Genomic DNA, 14,644 nt, shown 5'->3' with positions numbered 1-14,644 from the left:
GATGTTGACTTTTCAGGTACAGTCTTTTTAGGTATGTTACAAAACCTACCTGAAGCGTGTCTGAGAATCTGCCCTACCCCTTGTACGCGATTCTGGCGCTGTTTAGAGGGGGCGGGTTTAAAACGCGATTTTTACTAGGCTGTTGCAATCGAAAATGTTCAGCTTAGTAAATCATTAACGGAAAATCGTTGAAAGACCCCGTCGCAAAAGGTATTATTAGTTTTTATGGCCTTGTATAATAGTTATAGTAGTTTAAAAATCACTCTCTAAACCCGTGACCTCTCGCAGCCCCAGGGTTTTATAAAGCAAACAATTAAAGGTATTACCTTATTTTTACATTAAAAGGGGCTTCTTAAGAACCCTGTATATAAAGTTTTCTATAGCGAATAGTTCATTTTCGGCTCTTTATATCCCGCAGTATTTTTCTGGGCATTTGGGGGCACAAATCCACTGCAATGTGAACGTTCTAAACCAGCGCGTTCACAGGAACCCACTAGAAAGCCGATTTAAATTGACTTTAATTTACAGCAATTGAACACTAAATTCCTTCCATTTGGCCTATAAATTAATGTAAATGAGATTTAAAAATCATGTTTTATTGTGAATTATTTGTGAATATTATTTGGACACTTAGGCTATTTAAAAATGTTAATCATTTATTAAGAAATGGATAGATGTTTAGATCTAGTAATTGAAGTTTGAAATTAGCTACAATTGGGTAACTAACTAATTATATGCTTTAATTTCAGGTCATCCAAGTAAGATTATTTTATATTTGTTTCAGAATGGTTCAATCTATGATAACTGAAAATTTCATTCAGTTATCTTAATTTTTAAGAAGGTTATGGGCTTTTGACTGTCCTCGATCACAGCTTTTTTGTTATGTCCATAGAAAATCAATAGGGAACAAGATGCTAATTTCCGAGTATGAAAATGGCCATAACCTTTTTATTACTTGAGATATGAAAGTGAATTAGGTGTCAAATTAAACTTATTGTTATGCTTTATCTGATGGGATAAATTGCAGACTTGATTTTTTAAATCTCAAAAATGTTGTAACATTGCTAGTCTTTTGTGACTTTGGCATCACACTTTTTCAGTTATGATCAAGGGTTTTTTTCTTCGTCCCCCATATGCTGCCTGATATACTGAGTGTTTTCAGCATGTTCTGGTCGTATTTCAGATTTTCAGTGTTTTGGAGGATTGTTATGCTCATCTGTAAATGTGGTCACAGTTTAAATTATCTCCAATACTGTCAAATAAATTGCAAAGCTATTTTAAAGTAATATGTTTAATATTTTGAAAAGTAGTCAATTTACAGAAAGCCTCACATCTGGAATCCCAACATAATAAAGACAGCCAAGTTAAAAATATCCAAGTGGTAAAAGGTTAGACAAACATCAAGTAAAATCCCAGAACTAAATCTCGCAGACTATCCAATGACAAAAATGGAAAAATAATTGCATCCATTCCAAGGCAGGAATCTCATTCAAGCTTTATAGATAATATCATTCCTTATACATGAGAACATTTTCCATTCAGATTACACTTTTAATGTTCACAGAGACTATGACATGTTCATTGTCAACCAGATTGTATTACACTTACTAATATTTTTTGTCATGTACTCCATTATCCTTTAGTTTTGCACTTTAGTATGTCTGCATTTTATAGTCTATTTAAACTCTAGTATAGTTTAAATAGACTATAAAATGCAGACATTTGGTCAACGGAAGAAAATGAGGCACTAAATACGCTTGGTTTATGCTGTTTAAACAGATCTCGAAGCTACCCCATCACATTTGGAGGATTTGAGTATAGGATTTTAGTATTGGAGAAAAGAGGTCCTTCTGCAGTTGTACAGGGCCCTGGTGAGACCACATCTGGAGTATTGTGTGCAGTTTTGGACTCCTAATTTGAGGAAGGACATCCTTGCTATTGAGGCAGTGCAGCATAGGTTCACGAGGTTAATCCCCGGGATGGCGGGACTGTCATATGAGGAAAGACTGAGCTTGTATTCACTGGAATTTAGAAAGATGAGAAGGGATCTTATAGAAACTTATAAAATTATAAAAGGACTGGACAAACCAGATGCAGGAAAAATGGTCCCAATGCCGGGGGAGTCCAGAATCAGGGGCCACAGTCTAAAATAAAGGGGAGGCCATTTAAAACGTGAGAAAAAACTTTTTCACATACAGTTGTGAATTTGTGGAATTCTCTGCCCCAGAAAGCAGTAGAGGCCAATTCACAGGATGAATTTAAGAGAGTTAGAAAGAGCTCTAGGGTCTAGCGGAATCAAGGGATATGGGGAGAAGTCAGGCACGGGTTCCCGATTGTGGATGATCAGCCATGATTACAATTAACGGCCGTGCTTGCTCGAAGGGTCAAATGGCCTCCTCCTGCACCTATTTTCTATGTTTCTATGTGTTACGGGTTAACTATTACTAGCCAAGTTTCCAAGCTGGCCAGGCTCGGTACTGAAGAGTTTCTGACTGGTGATTGTATCTCACGCCAGAGATTCCTCTTCTTCCTTATTATCAACTGTTGGCCTCTGGAGTTCACTGCCAAGGTAGTCGATGATTGTCTTCTATGTTTTTATACCCGTCTTTCAGAATGTTGGGACTCTCCAAATCTCAATGAGACACAGGGGGGCATTAAATTGTTCCTGGGGATACAAGAGACTGTGAATGCTGGAACCTGGAGCACAAAGAAACGGCTGGAGGAACGCAGTGGATCGAACAGCATCTGTGAAAGGAAAGAAATGGTTGGGATTTCAGATCAAAACCCTGCATCAGCAATGGTCAACATTTCAGATTGAGACCCCGCACGAGTCCTGATGCAGGGTTTCAACTTGAAACGTTGACCATTACTTTCTCCCCCCAACATGATGTTACTTGACCTACTGAATTCCTCTTGCATTTGTTTGTTGCATGAAGTTGCTCCTGACAGTGCCCCTATGTGAGTCTCATCACCCTGAAGAAGGGTCTTGACCCAAAATGTCGCCTATTCCTTCTCTCCATAGATGCTGCCTCACCCGCTGAGTTTCTCCAGCATTTTTATCTACCTACCAAATTTTTCCATGTAGGTATTAATATTTTTAACATGGCTTCTCATCTCTTTATACCATAATAACAACTAACACCTCATGGCCACTAGATGGCTGCTGTTTTGGTTTTATAGTTTAGCCAGGCTCCGGCTCGCCCCCAAAGCTCCTCAATGGCTCAAGGCAACATCAGTGCGGAAGAGACGGCTCGTGATGGAGGAGATGATAAAACAGGAGGAGGCAGATCGACACGCCAAGGCCGTCTCAATGGCCAAGTGATAAAGCTGAATTAATACATTGGGGGTTCAGTATTGATGTGGATAGAGAACTGGCTGGCAAACAGGAAGCAAAGAGTAGGAGTAAACGGGTCCTTTTCACAATGGCAGGCAGTGACTAGGGGGGTACCGCAAGTCTCAGTAATGGGACCCCAGCTATTTGATATAATTAATGAATCTGGATGAGGGAATTGAAGGCAATATCTCCAAATGCGGATGACACTAAGCTGGGGGGGATAGGTGTAAAAGGAGACTGCAAGGTTCTGGGCTAGCTTGGGCAAATCTTGGCAGATAGTTTAGTCTGGATAAATGTGAGGTTATCCATTTTTTGCCGGGAAAGGTCTGCGGTGGCCGATTGTGAGGGGGAATGCAGCGAGATACTGGTACACAGTCATTGTGCTGCAGCAGGCCTAAGAGGTGACGCAGGGAGGTTCTACTGAGAGCAGCTAGATCTCATTTGATGTATTGGAAAAGTAAGATGTCGTAAACCAAGTGTCCTATGTTTATGAGGGACGAATTGATGAGAGAGGAAGCAGAGAAGGAGCTAGATTGATCTCTTTGATGTAAAATGCCTGGCACCAAGTGTCCTATGTTTATGAGGAAATCCTTTAAAACCGAGAGGTGAACTTTTTTCCGAGAGAGGAACCACAGAAGGCCAGCTTGATCTTTTTGATGTATTTGGCCAAGGGGATCAAGGGTATGGAGTAAGCAGGTGTACTGAGTTGGATGATAAACCAAATAGGGCCAAATGTTTTTAATTTCTATATGTTTCTATGTACCATGTGGCAAAATGCTTCCTTTGATGTGATGCCTCAGGTTCGGTGTGTAGTAGCTAATCTCTTTGATGTATTGGAATATGTTTTCTGTACCTCTGGACCATGACTAATGTCTGAGGGGAATGTGCGAGAGAGGAACCACAGGTGACTTTTTGATGTATTTGAAAAAATGTCATAAACAAATAGCCAATAATGCACCATGTGACAAAATTCGATGTTGTTCTGTAGAAACTTATAGTGGACTGACTAATGTCTGTGGATGTGCAGTGAAGCGTCTACATTGGTCATTTGACTGGAGTTCTCCCTCCCTTCCATCGGCCAATAATAAATAACGTTTTGAACTGGTCTACCAAACAGTTTGTGTGTTGTCTGTTTATTAAGAAGCGAACCTGTTTAGTTGTTATAAAAGTAACTTTTTCACAAGCAGGGCCAATGGACTAATTGGGAGAGCCTAGAAACGAGGAAACTCAGCTGGTGTGACATCTGGAAAATGGAGGGATCTCAGCTAAGTTTTATCACCAGAGCTACTTATGACATTCTACCCTCGCCCTCATCTCTTTATACCATAATAACAACTAACACCTCTGCACACTGTTGAGGCCTTGGTGTGGCAAGGGAAATGTTTCATAGGGGACTCATGGCCACTAGATGGCTGCTGTTTTGGTTTTATAGTTTATTAAAGATAGCCAACTCCCAAATGAAATTAATGAACTTAAATAAAGCTACTTTGCTTTATTAAATCACACGGTGGCCTACTTTCAGTCTGTATTTCACAGTTTAATTACGACAAATAGTCTCGCAAAACAATTCTCAATTCATTAGTCTCTGATCAAATACTGGAGAACGCTTTGTAGTGTTGTATTTCTCTTCTCATGACAACCTGTTACTCATGCAAAATAATCATCATTTGGGTTCTTTTCCCATCATGCTTTGTAGAGATAAAGATTCTTTTCCCATCATGCTTTGTAGATAAAGATAACAGTATTCATAGAAGTTAACATGACTGCAAACTTCCATCATTGGAACTCAGCGGGAAAGATAGGCCTCCTTCCCCCCCAAGTCCCGTCGTCTCCAGAAAATCCAACGACTTGTTAAAGAAAGAAGAGGCCTGAGGAAGTTGTGGAAAAAAGCAACAGCAGAAGAAAGGGATGGCATCAAACTCCTTCAAGGGGACCTAAAACAGAGGCTCTTGAAGCTGCGCAGAATTTAAGGAAACAACGCAAAAAGAAAAAATATGCAAGAACAGACTTCTACAAAGATCCCTTTAAGTTTGTGAAAGGCATTTTCACAAAAGAGAAAAGCGGATCCCTGAAAGCGTAAAAAAAAAAGGAGGTTGAAGGACACATCAGAACCATCCACACTGACGAGCTAAAAGATGAACCGATACTTGTCCCTGCTGACATCCCACCAATCTCACCCCCATAACATCAATTTGACATCAGCCCTCCCAAGCTGAGTGAGGTGAAAGAGGTGGTGAAGAAGGCAAGAATGGCCTCTGCACCAGGCCCGAATGGTGTTCCGTACTGTATCTACAAGAATGCCCCGGATGTTCTGAAATTCCTCTGGAGGAACATGAGGGTTGCGTGGGAAAAGCAAGTTATCCCCAAAGCCTGGCGAAGAGCAGGGGGAGTGCTGATCCCAAAAGAAAACAAAATTGTCCACAATCAAACAGTTTCGGCAAATAAACCTTCTTAACATAGAAGGCAAGATCTTTTTCAGGGTGTTGGCGAAAAGACTTACAAAGTATCTGAAACAAAACCATTTCATTGATATGTCAATCCAAAAGGCTGGCATAGCAGGCTTCTCCGGATGCCTTAAACATACCAGTATCATAGGGCATCAAATCCAGACTGCTAAGAAAGAACGAAATAATCTGCATGTTTTTGTTCCTCAATCTGGCCAACGCCTATGGATCAGTTCCTCATTCACTACTGTGGACTGCTTTTGAATTCTTTCAGGTGCCTGCAACCATAACAACTCTGGTAAAAAACAACCTCCAGGATCTCCAATTTTGTCTCACAACATCAGACTTCGCCACAGCTTGGCAACCACTGGAAGTAGGCATCATGGCGGGGTGCACCATCTCCTCATTGACCTTCACTATGGCAATGGAGCACATTATCAGAGCATCAAAATGGGTTGTGGGAGGGAAACGGCTACAGTGTGGTCAGCGGTTACCATCTATACGAGCCTATATGGACGATATAACAACACTAACAACAACTGTCCCCTACACTGAGACTTCTGGAAAAACTTTATCAAAACATCACATGGGCAAGGATGAAGATTAAACCCAGCAAGTGCAGAAGCATCTCAATTTTCAAAGGTTAAGTCAGGGATCAAAGATTACATATTAACGGAATACCTGTTCCAACTGTTTCAGAAATGACAGTGAAGAGCTTGGGCCGGTGGTATGATGCAAAGCTCAAGGACACGGAGCAGTTTGAACAACTCAAAAAGGATACCATCACGCACAACAAGACCTTGCTACCATTAAACTCTAGCTGTGGTGCCTCCAGTTTGGCATACTACCATGACTCATGTGGCCTTTAACTGTGTATGAAATCCCCAAAAACAAAGTGGAAAAGCTGGAAAGAATGATCAGCACACATGTGAAACAGTGGCTTGGACTTCCACAATGCTTAAGTCCTGTCGGATTGTACGGAGTGGAAAATTGGAATTACCCATTGCAGGTCTTGTGGAAGGGTTCAAATGCACTAAAGCAAGGTTGGTCATGACCCTCACTGAATCTGAAGATACTGTTATCCGAACAGCGGCCCCCCCGTGTGATAACGGGGAGGAAGTGGACCCCATCTGAAGCCATTCAGAGTGCTAAGTCTGCTCTTCATATCAGGGATGTGGTTGGCCAAGTCCAACACGGGAGAGCCAGGCTCCGGATTGCCCCCAAAGCTCCTCAATGGCACAAGGCAACAACAGTGCAGAAGAGACGGCTCGTGGTGGAGGAGGTGAGAAAACAGGAGGAGGCAGATCGACACCCCAAGGCCGTCTCAATGGCCAAGCAGGGCCAATGGACTAACTGGGAGAGCCTTGAAATGAGGAAACTCAGCTGGCGTGACATCTGGCAAATGGAGGGATCTCAGCTAAGTTTTATCACCAGAGCCACTTATGACATTCTACCCTTATCCCAGAACCTGAAGCAGCGGTTCGGAGAAAACCCCGCTTGCTCCCTTTGCCAAGCACCTGCATCACTAAGGCACATTTTAACAGGATACACTACGAGCCTTGCCTATACACTGGGCAGCATAACCAAGTTCTCAGACTACTGGAATCTCTGGAACTCTCTGCCACAGAGGGTAGTTGAGGCCAGTTCATTGGCTATATTTAAGAGGGAGTTAGATGTGGCCCTTGTGGCTAAGGGGATCAGAGGGTATGGAGAGAAGGCAGGTACGGGATACTGAGTTGGATGATCAGCCATGATCATATTGAATGGCGGTGCAGGCTCGAAGGGCCGAATGGCCTACTCCTGCACCTAATTTCTATGTTTCTATGTTTACTGGCATCAATCCTGGAACAGAGGGGAACGACCACGAAACATCTGCTTCCTCGGAAACATCAGCAGGAAATGTCCACTTCACAACATTTGTACCAGCAGGCCAAACTCCAGAGCACCAGATAACATTAAAGGATGCAAGCATTCTGCAGCTTGCTCGCGATTTGAAAATGGACGTGGACTTTCTGGCTACAACACTCCAACCAGCCAAGTTGGCATACGTTGTGGAATTGTCAGTACCATGGGAAGATGGTGCTGAAGAAACAATGATGAGTCGGCGTACAGGATGGAGGTGGAGCTGCTCACAGGATGGTGCAAATCCCACAACCTCATTCTCAACGTGGGAAAAACTAAGGAGATGGTGGTTGACTTCAGGAGGGCGGGAAAACACCTCTGCACATCGATGGAGCTGATGTGGAAAGGGTCAGCAGCGTGAAGTTCCTAGGACTCCACCTGTCAGATGACCTGACGTACACGACCAACACCACAGCACTGGTCAAGAGAGCCCAGCAGCGACTACACCCTCTCCGAAGACTATGGAAAGCAGGTCTCCCCACTACACACCTACGAACTTTTTATAGGGGTACATTCAAGAGCACATTAACCTACGGCATCACTTCCTGGTTCGGGAGCTGCAAGGCGTACGAACGGCACCAACTAGACAGGATTGTGAAGACCGCCAGCAGGATTATTGGTGCTCCACTCCCTTTCCTGCTGGACATATACAGGAAGAGATTTATCAGCAGAGCCATCTCCATCATCAAAGACCCCTACCACCCATCGCATCACATATTCTCCATCCTGCCATCTGGGAAGAGGTACAGGAGCATTAGCTGCAAAACCAGCTCCTCAGCTTCTTCCCGCAGGCTATAAGACTGATAAATGGACTTTGTCCCCTGCCAAAGTATCAACCTGGACACACTGCAGCAGAGCCACTGTCGGAACGCCTGTTGATGTTTAGTAGAGAGTAGAGTGTTTAATTTGTTCATGATATATGTATTTTTATTTCTATTTTTTACTGCACACTGAATGGACACCGGTTGAGCAACGTTTTTTTGTTTCCTCTGGGTGTGTGAGTACTCAGGAAAATGACAATAAAGATATACTTGATACTTGATACTTATGAGAGGAAAAAGACCAAGTACTCTGAACTTACAGCTGAAGCTGCCTAGAATGGTTATAAGACCAAGATGTTCCCTGTAGAAGTGGGATGCAGGGGGTTTGTTTCTACATCTACAACCAGTCTATTGAAGAAAATGGGGGCGAGGGGTCGCTCCTTCCAACATGCAATCAAGTCACTGTCAAATTCGGCAGAAAAAAGCAGCAATTGGCTTTGGATTGAAAGACAACGATTGGGCTGCAAGATGAAGACAGGAGGGTATGGAACGGAGCGGGGGTGTACCTGGGACCCCATGTATCACTGTTGAGCCCTCTGGAGATGTTGTGGGCTTATCAATGAAAAGTCAGAGAAGGAGGATGCCCACCTGATGACCCCAATGACATACTTACCCTACCTTTCACCACTCCAATCCCACTGCCAATATCAAGAGTGCCAACTTATTACAGGGATTGAAACATCAAGTCCTATTAGCTCTACTCATACAATTTCCATTATATAGTTGTTGATCTCCATCTGGATAAATTATATTTGAATCAAGTCTGGTTGAAACATCAGTCAATGGGATTAAAATTATTGCACATTCCAAATATTACACAGCTATTTTATTAGGATATTTAGTCATTTTTTATGAATTGTTTAGTTATTCAGTTAGAACGGTTCATTACTACTGATAAACGCGCGGATTCAACTGTCATTTTTCTGCCTGTTACTTGTCCTTTTTGATTCTTTCAGATCCAGTTAAACCGCACATTCCCTAATCAACCTAATATCCAAGTAATTATTTCAACAAATTATCATATTTTGACATTTTTTTAAAAACAGGCATGATGTTTCTAATTCCATACTTTTAAATATAACAAACCAAACTATAAAATGCTTTTGAATTATAGTTTTGTTACTTTCCGAGTAAAGAAAAAATAAGCTGGACAATATCCAATGGCTGGATTCTAAACAAAATAAAGATAATTCCTTTGCTCTAGGTCATGGGTTTAAAACCATATTTAAGATCATATTGTGAAAGGGAAGACTTTTTTTCCCCGCTCAGTCAGAAAGCTGGGAGGAACCAGCTTAAAAGATGACAAATATGTAATATTACAAATTATTTGAAATAAGAGTAATGGGGCTGTCCCACTGTACGAGCTAATTCAAGAGTTCTCCCGAGTTTCCCCTGATTCGAACTCGGAGAATTACGGTAATAGCCGCTCGTAGGTACTCGGGGCTCTCGTGGGCATTTGAACAAGTTGAAAAATCTTCACGAGTCTAACCAGGCTTACTGTGTTTCCCTAGTACCTGGCGTTAGCGTTACGAGGCGCTAAGAAACATTCCGAGCTCCGACGTACCCGCTAGGTACATTCTACGAGCTTACCACGAGTTTGATTTTTTTTTAAACTCGGGAGCTCTTGAATTAGCTCGTACAGTGGGACAGCCCCTTAAAGGAATGAAGATAAGGAATTAAAAAACAAACATATGGGGTAAACACACAAGCAGAACAGAATGAATGGCCCACTTTTGCAATTCTACATTTGAAATACTTAATCATTTAGGCATAATGTTATCTAAAGTACAATAGCACGGATAACGAGATAATATTTCTTGCCTCTCCATGTAAATCCAGGGTGAGGTCCACTGCCGATTCTCCCAGAATTACCCTGATTTCATCTCTCTCACATGGAGGAACACATTCCTCGATTAGTTTCCACAGTGATAAAGGTTGTTCGTAGTTATCAGTAAATATTCTGTCTTCATCCTCACTTTTCAGACTCATAGTTGTGTGCCAAATCCAGAGGCATTAGATCGAGGAGACTGGCCCGTTGATGATTGAATAAATGCTGGTCAATTAGTACCCAGGGAGAACCTGCAAAATAAATAGTGAGATAAATGAATATATAAAAATGGGTGGCCGAGGATGTTTGAGCAAATGCTAGTGTTCAAAAGAAAGCTAACAGTCAATTTAAAAACACTTATTTAGGATATATCACTGACAAAATAGAAGGAATGTCAAAAGTCAATCAAGAATCATCTCAAGAGTGTTTAATTGACATTTGCACCAGAAACCAAACAATACAATTCTTGTATGCTGCAACTGTCATGTGTTTATTGTCATGTGTCCCAGATAGGACAATGAAATCCTCTTCAGAGGCACATTGATGCAACAACACAACAAATGAATAAATATAAAAAACAATAATTGTACTGGGTAACCAAACAATAATAGTACTAACCGAAGAACATAGTGTAATCTACAAAAAGTTTATAGAAGTTAGCTGCTGAGGTATGGCTATGGTTATGGTACACAAAAGGATACAAAGTGCTGGAATAACTCAGTGGGTCAGGCAGCATCCCTGGAGAACATGGGTAGGTGATGTTTCAAGTCAAGACCTGACTAGGGTTGTGGTTCAAGAGCCTAAAGGTCAATGGGAAGAAACTGTTCTTGAACTTCCGACTCCTGTACCTTCTTCCTGATGGTTACAATGAGATGAGAGCATGTCCAGGCTAATGTAAGTCATTGATTCTTGTGTTAGCTTCTTTCTTGAGGTAGCACTTCCTGTAGATCATTTGAATGGAGGTCAGTATCCATGATAAATGGTGAATGTCAACCATTTATAGCAGCACATTGAACCGCTGCCTGGTACCACTGATGAAACCGCTGCCTTACTGCACCAGAACCTTGGTTCGATCCTGACCTTGGGTGCTGTCTGTGTGTAGTTTGCACATTTTCCCCGAGACTGTGTGGGTTTCTTCCAGGTGCTCCCACGTCACAAACCAGCAGATGTGTAAGTTAGGTTACACAAAAAAGTGGAGAAACTCAGCGGGTGCAGCAGCATCTATGGAGCGAAGGAAATAGGCAACGTTTCGGGCCAAAACCCTTCTTCAGACGTGTAGATTAATTGGCCTCTGTATATTGCCCCTAGTGTGTTGGGTGTTGATGGGAAAGTGGGATAGCATAGAACTAGTGTGAGCGGTTGATCAGTGATCTGTGTGGACTCTGTGCAGCCGCCGCTCAAACCTTTGCAGCATCCTTCATTCTTGGGCATTCGAGTTGCTGAACAAGGTCATGATAATCAGTCAGTATGTTCTTTACCGTACACCTGTAGAGTTTCGACAGAGTATTTGGCAACATGACAAAACTTCTGAAACCTCTGAGGAAGTAGAGGCATTGATGAGCTTTCTTTGTGATTGATCAATGTGCTGGGTCCCAGACAGATGTTCAGAGATGCACACACTGTTGATTCTATCCATCATGGAGAACAAATTCAGAATACGCCCTCACCTTATCAGAGAGCAGTGCAAGACAACAAGTTGGATTCTCAATAATCTACAAGAGAGGCTGACGCATGGAGACAAAAGGAGTAAGTGTGTCATTCAGCACTGCTGGAGATAGTAACACAGTGGGACAACCAGAATCTAGTTCAAACCTGATCTCAGGTGCAGTTTAGACTTTAGAAATACAGCTTGGTATTGCCCAGGCCACCGGTATTGCCCACGCCACCGCTTAGTATTGTCTGGGTTACTCGGTATTGCCTGGGGCCTGGGCAACTGGGTATTGCCCGATTCACCAGGAGCCCACCTGGTATTGCCCGAGGCCAGGGTCAGGATCACCGTTATCCTGCCTGGTATTACCCGGGCCAGGGTCACCAGCACCCCGCTCGTTATTGCCTGGTATAACCCGTTCTGTATTACCCGGGATCTGGCTCATTCGGTATTGCCCAGGACACCGGGAACCCACCCAGTTTTGTCCGAGACCAGGCTCAGGGTCACTGTTAACCCCCTCGGTATTGCCCGGGGAACTGGGCCATTCGGTATTACCTGGGGCCTGGGGCATTGGACTGGGTCAGGGTCACGGGGAGCCCGCTTGGTGTTGCCCGGGTCACCGGGAACCCACCCGGGATTGTCAGGGTCACCAGCTCAGTATTGCCTGAGGTCAAGGTCAGGGTCACCGATAACCTGCCCGCTATTACCCGGGGTCTGCAGGGGCCACTGGGTGTTACCCGGGTTACCCGGGGCCTGGCTGAGACAGGGTCACCGGGAACCCACCCGGTATTACCCGGGCATTGTCCGGCCGGCCCAAGTAACCGCTTCACCGCCCGGACCCGGCTCTTTACCCAAAGGTTCCCTGACAAGTGATGCTTCCTCGGCCGCCCCGTGAACGGGACATCGGGCTACCCGGCGCTGAGCTTCACCTCTGCGGCCGCCGCCGCCACCGCCGCCGCTGCTGCTGCTGTTGTTGTTGTTGTTTGCCGCCGCCATCACAAACTCTCATCTCCAAGGAGCCGGTCTCGCGGGAACTCCCCTCTTGAAGCCGAAGATGCTCCAGCACTTTGTGGACAGACACCACGCACAACAAGTGGCATCCATTACCACAGCCACCAGTGCTCAATTGTATGCGGAAGGTCAAGGTAGGCACAACAATGCTGGAGAAGCTCAGTCGGTCACGCAGCATCTCTTGGGAGAAGGAATGGGTGACATTTCGGGTCCAGTCCCGTCTTCAGACCAAGAGTTTGGAAAGAGACTAGAGATATGTGGAAGGTTAAGGTGTGAAAACGACAGATCAAAAAGCAGAAGAAATACAACATGCTGGACAGGGAGCATCTCTGGGGAGAAGGAATGGGTGACATTTCGGGTCGAGACCCTTCAGACTGAGAGTCAGGAGAGAGAGAGACTAGAGATATGTGATATGTAGAGATAAGGTGTGAAAACGACAGAAATAAGCAGAAGCAACACTAAATGCTGGGAGTAACTCAGTGGGACTGGCAGCATCTCTGGGGAGCAGGAATCAAAGAAGATGATGATGATCAAGGAAATGTAGAATGGATCATTGTTAGCTGAGGGGAAGGTGACAAGAAAATGAATCAGGAGGACAGTGGAACTAGTCGGAGAACTGGGGTGAGGGGGAAAGCAAGGGTTACTTGGTTAGGGAGATCAAATTTATACTGGGTTACCCTCAACAGAAGCACTAAGAGAAGATTGGGAACATGAGCTAATGATAACGATCTCGAAGGATAGATGGGAAAAGTATCTGATGAACACACATAATTGTTCTATTAATGCAAGACATAATTTAAAATCAATTCAAATTATTACATAGACTATATTATTCAAAAACGAGGTTGAATAAATTTTATCCAAACGTCTCTCCCAGATGCGATAAATGTTTGTTTCAAAACGCTAATATAACACATTCATTTGTAGGATGTACAAAGTTGAATAAATTTTGGAGCGATATATTTGATATATTTACAAAGCTTTTCAAGTCCACAATAGAACCTAAAACGGAATGGATTATATTTGGAATAATAGTAGAAGATATCAATTTAAATAAAGACCAAAACGTTTTTTTTAATTATGGGTTAATAATTGGAAAGAAATTGATACTTAAATTTTGGAAAAATACAACCATACCAACTGTTAAAATGTGGATTAGGAATATGATGGACATAGCACGCCTTGAAGAAATGAGACTCCGACTAATAGATAAATATGACCAATTCTTAAGGAGTTGGTCTCCTTTCATCGACTTTTTGGAATCATGTGATGCAGCGGTACCGTAAAGATTACTGATTTCAGTTCATGCCGCGAATAGATCTACATCTCCGAATAAAGATTTGAAAATTTCTCTTTTAAGGGGCCTTCTCTCCTAGTTCTACTTTCCACTTTTTCTTTTTTTTATATACACACTTCACGTTTTTCTATTCTCTACCATCTATTTTTCCTCTTTTTCCTCTTTCTATTGTTTTTCTTTTTCTTGTCTTGCTTACTTCCTTCTCAAAACATAAAAGTAGAGGTTGTACATACAATGGATTACGGTATGACATAGTTGGCACCTAAAATTAGGTTCCACTGTACTGTTTTGTACTGTATTAACTTCTAATAAAATAAACAAAACAAAAAAAAAAAAAAAAAAAAAAAAAATTATACTGG

General features: G+C 42.8%; 1 protein-coding gene across 2 annotated transcripts in view; it reads right to left on the bottom strand.

The window, feature by feature from the left end:
• The window catches only part of ccdc24 (coiled-coil domain containing 24), a 40,145-nt gene extending 27,185 nt beyond the window's left edge, over positions 1–12,960 (bottom strand). Inside the window, exons 1-2 of one of the 2 annotated variants that reach the window (XM_055641641.1) lie at positions 12,829–12,960; positions 10,323–10,580 (exon numbers count right to left, since the gene is read on the bottom strand). In XM_055641641.1, coding sequence (XP_055497616.1) covers positions 10,323–10,490 — 168 coding nt within the window. In that variant the 5' untranslated portion in view covers positions 10,491–10,580; positions 12,829–12,960. The remainder of the gene's footprint in view (positions 1–10,322; positions 10,581–12,828) is intronic. The other variant, XM_055641642.1, reaches the window with a different exon arrangement.
• Between the last annotated feature and the right edge of the window lie 1,684 nt (positions 12,961–14,644).

Source organism: Leucoraja erinacea, chromosome 10 (genome assembly GCF_028641065.1).
Source record: "Leucoraja erinacea ecotype New England chromosome 10, Leri_hhj_1, whole genome shotgun sequence".
Taxonomy (NCBI): Eukaryota; Metazoa; Chordata; class Chondrichthyes; order Rajiformes; family Rajidae; genus Leucoraja; species Leucoraja erinaceus.
This window is presented reverse-complemented; position numbering and strand designations above follow the sequence as displayed.